We start from the raw sequence: 7609 nt of genomic DNA on the forward strand, positions 1-7609 counted from the left end.
CTAAACTGAAGGAATATAATCTAACACAAAAATTAAATGTAACTCTTGCATGCTTTCAAAACATAGAGTTCTAACAAATTATCGCACTAGAATCTTCTGATGATGAGCGATGATGATATCAACAACTTCCCAAGACTGATACTTTGTAACTTTGATTCATACTGGTAAAAGGGCATCGTGGCGGGAAAATAAGGACTACGTATGCACACGTCATATGACCAATTAAGTCTACCATTAATTGATTGACAAGCATATTGACAAGTTAGTAAAATAGACACGGTCCAAATCATTCTTTGGATCTGTAACACCCATTTTATTCATCCGCGACAACCAACGATTTGCTATGAAGTTCAACCTAACTACGACTGCGCGGAGTGATTTATTTAAGGACTTTACACCCAGGCGCTACCCGAATGTAGTGGGTCCTCTTCTCTGCCCAAACCCAGAAGAAAGCGGGGTCGTGACGGAACTGGGGAATTGTCGGCGGTCCCAGAATCACCGAAAATATAGATTACAGAAACCTCAGTGTTGTGCGAGAGTACCCGTCAAATATATATTTTTACGATATTTCCATATTTGAACTAATACGCAAGTATGTCCTGGCAAGTCTACGTGGATAACCTGATGGCCGATGGCAGCTGCCAGGACTCCGCCATTGTTGGGTGCATGGACGCTAAGTATGTCTGGGCATCGGTTCCCGGTGGTACATTTGTTAACATAACGGTAAGGACATAGGTCTGTAATTATTTGATTATCTACAAACAAAGGGAAATGCCGCCATTTTATGCGGTCAGTTCATTTAATATGGGAAAAGGGCCTTGCCTAATGGGGAATGGTAAGGTAATATTAGGCACGAGCCAGGCATTGAATGTTGGCTAAGCTAGCACACATGGTATCCGGTGTTTTCTTGTACAGAGACTGTTGCACGTTTTTATTTGAAATATAAGTGCTTAGGCTCAGAACCACAACTACATTCACAATGTCATGGTGTTATCAATATAGCTATGGTCTAAAGCTTTCCTTTTGAGTTAAACATTGACTGTTCGACATGAACGTGTAGGAGGCAATCCGCTAACTAACATGTTTAGTTATCCTGGCTAGTGTGTTAACTATGAGCTAGAACTTGCAACTGAAACACAACCGTGCTTTCAGCAATTTGATACCCTTTACGGGATATGGGAAAGTTAAATGGAGACGGGTTTCCCGTCTTGTAGCGTTTACTGTTATGTCTAGCCGGCAATGCGGGCTTTGCGAGAAGGCGTGCCGGGAGCGAAAAATGCCATAAATCAGGCTTGCAACCCAGAATCGAAAGTTATGAAGCAAAATTGTTGGCTCATTACGCTGCATGCATATGTTACAAGCACAATTTGCTTTGTACACTCAGCGGTATTCGGATGCATTTGTGAATCTGGCCCTTGCTCTCGCCCCTTTTGATTTCCCAAGATGGCGCCTCTACTCTACATTTATTTTTTTCTCTCCTGTCTACGCAATTTGATCGGATTGTAACCTAAATTGGATGCACCAGCTCGAGGCAAATTGGTTGTACAATAGTATACCATCCAATTGGCCTGCAGGTTTATTTTACATATTGCATCAGTCCGGTCATTCGTGGGCCCTACATTTTGTTAGCTAACAAGCATGCATGTAAATCAACTATTTGAAGTTGCTTGTGTTGTCAAAACCAGTTTAATATGTCAATTCACGCGCGTGCAGAACAATTATTCGATAGTTTGCTACATGTTAGCTGGTTAATAAACATGAACATTTTAACTAGCTATCTTTCTAGTGTGGAACTGCGGCAGGATATTACCCATAATCTAATGAAATTGCGATTCCTGTATCATAGATTGCCGTGCGGATATTGGAGGGCTTTTTTCAGTCTGATTCCTTTGGCTTTGCTAAGCTATGGTTAAACCATTAGATGTTTTGTACCCAGGTCTGGGCACATTCGCATAGCTGTGACATAAATAAGTTGGCAGTTACTCTGCTAGGTTTATGTTCAAATGTTACAGGTTGTAGACCAGCTGTCAAATCAGTTGTCCTGCTGTGTTGCCTTGGTGAATTACTAGCCTCTAACGTTAGTGTTCTAGAGACTTCCACGAGGAGGCCAGCTTCTAGCTTTGCCAAGGCGTTATGGCATAATTGGCTAGCTACTTTGCTTGCTAGATGGCCGCATTGAATACGCTGAATTCCCTTCATTTTTTTCTGAAAAGGAAGGGACTGTTGTATAATTGTGTAATTCTATATGAGGTTGAAGCCTTTATGTGCTTCATTTTTATTTGGAACCTGAGAATAAACCAGTCTGCTTTCATTGAATAATTGTATGGGCAAACCATACTAAATCTGACTAGCTAGGTATCAGTTGCTGACCAAGACAGCCAAGCAATGCCTGATGTATTGCAGAGAAATAAAACTTAACTGTATTGGATTGTTCACTGGACACATGATTTAAAGGGTACATTCAATGGTCTAGAGTCAAATATGGACACTGGCCTATGAGAGCTGAGATGGTTACAGTATTAATCTCTATCACACAGTACTCTGAACTATTTTTCAGCATGTTCCTTTCTGCCTGTTAGGACAAATGTGAACTGCAATACTTCTTAAATTGCCATGTTCCCCCAACAGTGATTCCAAAAATACCACTTTTTTCCAAAATTCTGCCTGCTTTTGACTGCCCTTTTGTTGAAATGTTTTAATTTAACAAAATAATGCTCCCTCTGAAGCTTTGCTAATTTTAACCCAACTTTGATTCTTGCAGTTTTAGACATTGGAGAGAATAAACAAGTTGTCACACATGCTCTTGTCTTATTGTAGTGTAAAGACAAATGTTTTTATGCATATGAAATTGCATAACTTTCTAACTTTACATGGTTGACATTTGTCCATCAATGTTCATCCATAGGTTGACGAAATCGACGTCATAGTAGGAAAGGACCGAGAAGCTTTCTTCTGCGGCGGGCTGATCCTAGGCCAAAAGAAGTTCTCTGTCATCAGAGACAGCCTCCACTCCGATGGGGACTGGACAATGGACATCAGGACAAAGAGTCAAGGAGGAGAGCCCACATACAACGTTTCCATAGGCAAAGCCGGCAAAGGTAACGCCTGTCCCATTTCTTCACTGCTCAAACATTTAAGGCTCTATGTAGTTCATAGGTTTGGTTGTAATTATAGTTTGCTGTGCATGTACAATATTCTGGTATTCACCACAATATATAATGTAGTTAAGGGACAGATGCAATTCAGTCTGTCACATTAAATCAACAAATGCATTGCACTACCATGCTTTAGCTTACACTAAATTGTAGCATCAGGCCCTAGATGGGTTTTAATATATTAGAAAGGGATATAATACAATTGGAAAGTTTACTTGTAATCTAATTGATATGTTGTAGGTATGTTATTTAAGGAAAATTACACTCAAATGCCTTTTGGTATTTGTTTCATTAGTCCACTGTTCATACGGTCCTGAATGTTTTGAATGTCAGCAATCAAGTATAAGATGTAGAACTTTGAAACTGCGTAATGATTTCTGTATTTTAAAAGTTTTGTAGCTTAAACTTGATTGCTGACATCTCAAACGGTGGACTAATGAAACATGTACCATAATATGGTTTGAGTGGAATTTCCCTTATGCTATTATGTATGGGAATGGGGAGTTTATGCAGTATAATGGACTTAAGTTCAATTTCAGGTATTTTTTCAGATTAAGAAAGCCAATCAAATACCATTTGATTTAAAGAATAGGTTAGTTTTGCATCAGATCGGATTCGGGGACAATATTTGATCAACTGCTAGCTAGTCAAATGAGCCACAAGTCTTGATGGGCCACCCAATTGAAGGGGAGATGCCCTGCCATTTGAAAAACAAGATGCCTGTGAGTTTTGCCAATGTTCATTTTGCCTTTATGCTCCCTATTCTCCTATGTCCCTAGCAGCTTTAAGTCCATGACACTCCTAGTTGCAATACACAACTTCCCTTCTGTGTATGTTTCTGTCACAGGGCAAGCTGGGCAACCTTTTCTGAGTTCATTCTTCTGGTCTTCTTCCTGATGGAATCAACCTTGAATTGCATGTGTATTCCCTATCCCTCTGTAATTGATGCCCTTTTCCCCCTCACTTCAATGCTTAAGTGTCAAGTTCAGGTTACTCCCCATCACATGTTAACCCTAGTCCCTGTCAATTTAGGCATTTCCACTCTGATAGTGGCACTCAAGGATTTTGCTGCTGTTCATATGTATTGAGGAGAGGTACTACAAGCATGCTGATTATGTGTACTGCATTAGTGTTGGTGGTAGTGAGTAGAAGCATTCACTTTCCTATTCCTCCCTGCTGCTGGCATGCCATGTAGACTCATAGCTAAGTAGTGGATAGGGTTAGGCCAGAGTTTTGTTTCTGATTTACAGAACTTGTCATTGCCACCTTTTACACCAGTTTAGAATGGAGCAATTTGTGCTGTTATTGTCATAGCTTCTGACTGGGTAAAAAAGCCATTTATGGACTTTGTTAACATAAGCGGATGATTCAGACTTTCCTTAGTTCAGAAGTGTAGGCTAGATGTGTTTTATTATACTCTAGGCTAATGGGCTTGAATGGTCAGCACTATTGCATAATTTTAGTGAGTGCTTTGCATGTTTTCTTCCAGTCCAAGGGCAGCAGCCATAATAAGAAAATGAATGCTTGTGTATTGGCCATGGACGGGGCCTCTGGTGAGCTTCCTATGTCTTCCTTCATACTAACCAGCCCTGTCCACCACCTTGTTTCGATTTGACAATTTCTTTAATATTAAATGATCTAACTTCACATTTTCTCAATTTCCCTTCTCTCTTTTCTTTCAGTCTTGGTTCTTGTATTGGGCAAAGAAGGGGTCCATGGAGGCGGATTGAATAAGAAGGCATACTCAATGGCAAAATACTTAAGGGATTCAGGGTTTTAGTTTTGTCTTGACTTAGCCCAAGTGTAGTAGTTGAGGAAGAGGAGAGAAGTAAAGAAAAAACACAAAATATAAATGTTAAAGCAAAGATTGCTGTTAACATTTTCCTTTCAAGCAGTCCTATTTAAAATAAGCCCTGGCAGTGTTAGTGGCAGTGCAGGGCCACATGTTTAAGACCCTGCAGTCAACAATGTAGCCCCACCTATAGTGGGGAAAAGTGGTTTCTTATCCCCCCCACCACCATGTCTGTTCATTTCTGTTCTTTTTTTTCTTGTGTACTCCAGCATTGGTTTTAGTCATGGGAAAGGAAGGTGTCCATGGAGGGCAGCTCAACAAGAAAGCGTATACACTGGCTGAATACCTGAGGAGGTCTGGATACTAAAGCAGCCTCTGCCCAGCCTCTTAGCAGCTCACCCTTACCACCCTCTTGCGTTTCAGTACTTCCAGTTCTAGTTGGTAGTTGCCTATTTTTTTTCTCTCCTCTGCCCCCTCCCATTTTTTTGCTCCCTTTTTTATTTATCCCCTTTTCTCTTGTCCTTTTCCATTCATCTTTATGCATTCAAGCTGTGTACTCTATCCCATTCTAGCACTACTGTTGCACCATCGTTAAAGATGAGCATGTTGTTAACAGGACATTGTGACAAATCTGTACTTATAAAGACCTGCACCATTCTAGCCAATGCTCAGTGAAAACCCTAAAGTAAAGGAAACCTAAATTAAACTGAGATTTCATATGATGGTGCCCGGTAGGTCAGACCCTTGAGCAGCCGATGCCTTTGGAGCACTTGAGCAGTAATCAAGCTCATATTGTCTTCTGTTTCTAGAGCATGTCTGGGAGGGGAAACTGCATGCATATCTTTGAGCCTACTGAGATACTGTTCCGTCTGCCCCGTGTGCCCTGTAACTCCTGCCAAATGTCTGTTCCTCTTTCCCTCCCTCTTTCCCATCCTGTTTGTTCATAGTAGGTGACACTCCATCAGTACTCAGGAGGCATATTCCTCCAACCACTACACCTTAAAGTCCTCCGTAGCCCCCTCTCCCATATGGGTTTTTAGGGGGAGGGGCAATCCATTTTGGTATTGATTGAATCAAATGGCAAAACAGCGTTGACGCAGGTAGAATCTCCTCCCATGCCCTCTTCATGACCTTTCTGACTACATGAACCCCATGGACATTCCATCGTTGCAATGGCTCAGGCACTTAAAATATTGTTTGCCAGCTCCTGTAATTATTTTATTTTTAAGGCTGCCATTTTGGACAGTAGATATCCCAGCATAACAATCTGGAGTGTGTCCAGTTTGAATTTTTCATAGGACCAACTTTTGTTGCAGCTTGGGTATTTATACAGTTGCTCTATCATTGTGAAGGACGACTGCTAGCCTCATCTTTCTGCTGAAGCCAAAACAACACTAACATAAAACCACACTATCACATGACACCAGATAAAGCTGCGGGGAGGAGTAGTAATTGGAGGAAATCTTTCCTCATTTTGTCAACTTTTCTTTAAAAAAAAAAATTAAAAAAAATGAACTACTGCATTTGAAAACCCATGTTTGAAGAAACAACTGTGGACTAAATTGCCTTGTTCTCTAGTCATCAACTAAGATGTGGTATCAAACTGTTCAGGCTCGGTACTTAATGTAATCTCCAATTGAAAATAACTTACACTAGAAATGACACTCAATTTAATGGGAGATGGGATTGGTTGGAATAAGAACACTTTGGTTGTCTTGTGGAAACTTAAAGTACAAAACATGGGTCTCCTGTGCCATAATGTAGAGATCTGTTGCTATTGTGTGATGGATTTTAACTGCTGCCCATTAAGGGGTAATTTCATTGGCACTTTTTAGGGGTGTTTCAGCATCTGCTCCAATGTTCAGGCCTTGTGGCATGTGTACTAATAAATCTTATTAGCTGATTTTTGTTCATTTCTTCCCCCTACACCTTTCTTACACCTGGGATAGTCTAACACATTGGATTTCATATGCATAAACCAATAAATGCCATAAATTGATATATCACCTTGTTTACAGACCGATCAAATAAAATTATTCCAACCAGATTGATTGTATGTACTTTCTTGCTTCTCAAGTTGAAATGTTTTCTCTTTTGGTGGAAAGTGTTTGAGCCAGAGCAGCAGTTTAATTTTTTATTAAACTGGAATTGGTCTGGAGGTTCCTATTACCGTGGCCTGGAGATGACGAGTTAAACTGGGATGCTCTTGGTTAGTCTTTAAAGGTATGTAGCAGGTAAACATGGAGATATTACTTTTGTAGAGGGGTATGAGGATGTTGGCTGAGTCAGTGTGGCAGAATTAGGCCTGAGAACCCCCACAGGGCCTGATGGTAACATACCAAAATGTGCATTTCCTTGACAGTGGGTGTTTATTGGCTAGATCAGTGGTTTTCAAACCTCCTGTGGGACACCCAGATGTTGCAAAATGTTGCTGTAGCCTTTAACTAGCTCACCTGATGGCCTAATACAGGGCTTTGTAATTAGTTGAATACAGTGTGCTAGCTCTGAAATAGCTCAAATACATGGAATGGTGGTTCCCAAGGAGAGGTTTGAAAACCACTGGGCTAGATTGTCAAACACTGGCTTAGGCCTGACCTTTTGTCTCAGAATCGGGGAAGCAACTATTATTAAACTGGTCTAGATTAAATTCTCGACAACGCAG

At 40.7% G+C, this 7609-nt stretch overlaps 1 protein-coding gene across 3 annotated transcripts; it reads left to right on the forward strand.

The window, feature by feature from the left end:
• The first annotated feature begins 407 nt into the window (after positions 1-407).
• Positions 408-6994, forward strand: LOC112235961 (profilin-2). 3 transcript variants are annotated; one of them, XM_024404517.1, is made up of 3 exons: positions 408-723; positions 2906-3098; positions 4838-5210. In XM_024404517.1, exons 1-3 carry the CDS (start codon positions 595-597, stop codon positions 4933-4935), a joined length of 420 nt encoding a protein of 139 aa, XP_024260285.1. In that variant the 5' UTR covers positions 408-594; the 3' UTR covers positions 4936-5210. The 3 variants fall into 3 exon arrangements, with proteins under 3 accessions (XP_024260285.1, XP_024260286.1, XP_024260284.1); XM_024404518.1 differs by lacking the exon at positions 4838-5210 and adding an exon at positions 4003-4827 and having other exon boundaries at positions 409-723; XM_024404516.1 differs by lacking the exon at positions 4838-5210 and adding an exon at positions 5217-6994 and having other exon boundaries at positions 413-723.
• The last annotated feature ends 615 nt before the right edge of the window (positions 6995-7609 follow it).

Source organism: Oncorhynchus tshawytscha, linkage group LG05 (assembly GCF_018296145.1).
Source record: "Oncorhynchus tshawytscha isolate Ot180627B linkage group LG05, Otsh_v2.0, whole genome shotgun sequence".
NCBI lineage: Eukaryota > Metazoa > Chordata > Actinopteri > Salmoniformes > Salmonidae > Oncorhynchus > Oncorhynchus tshawytscha.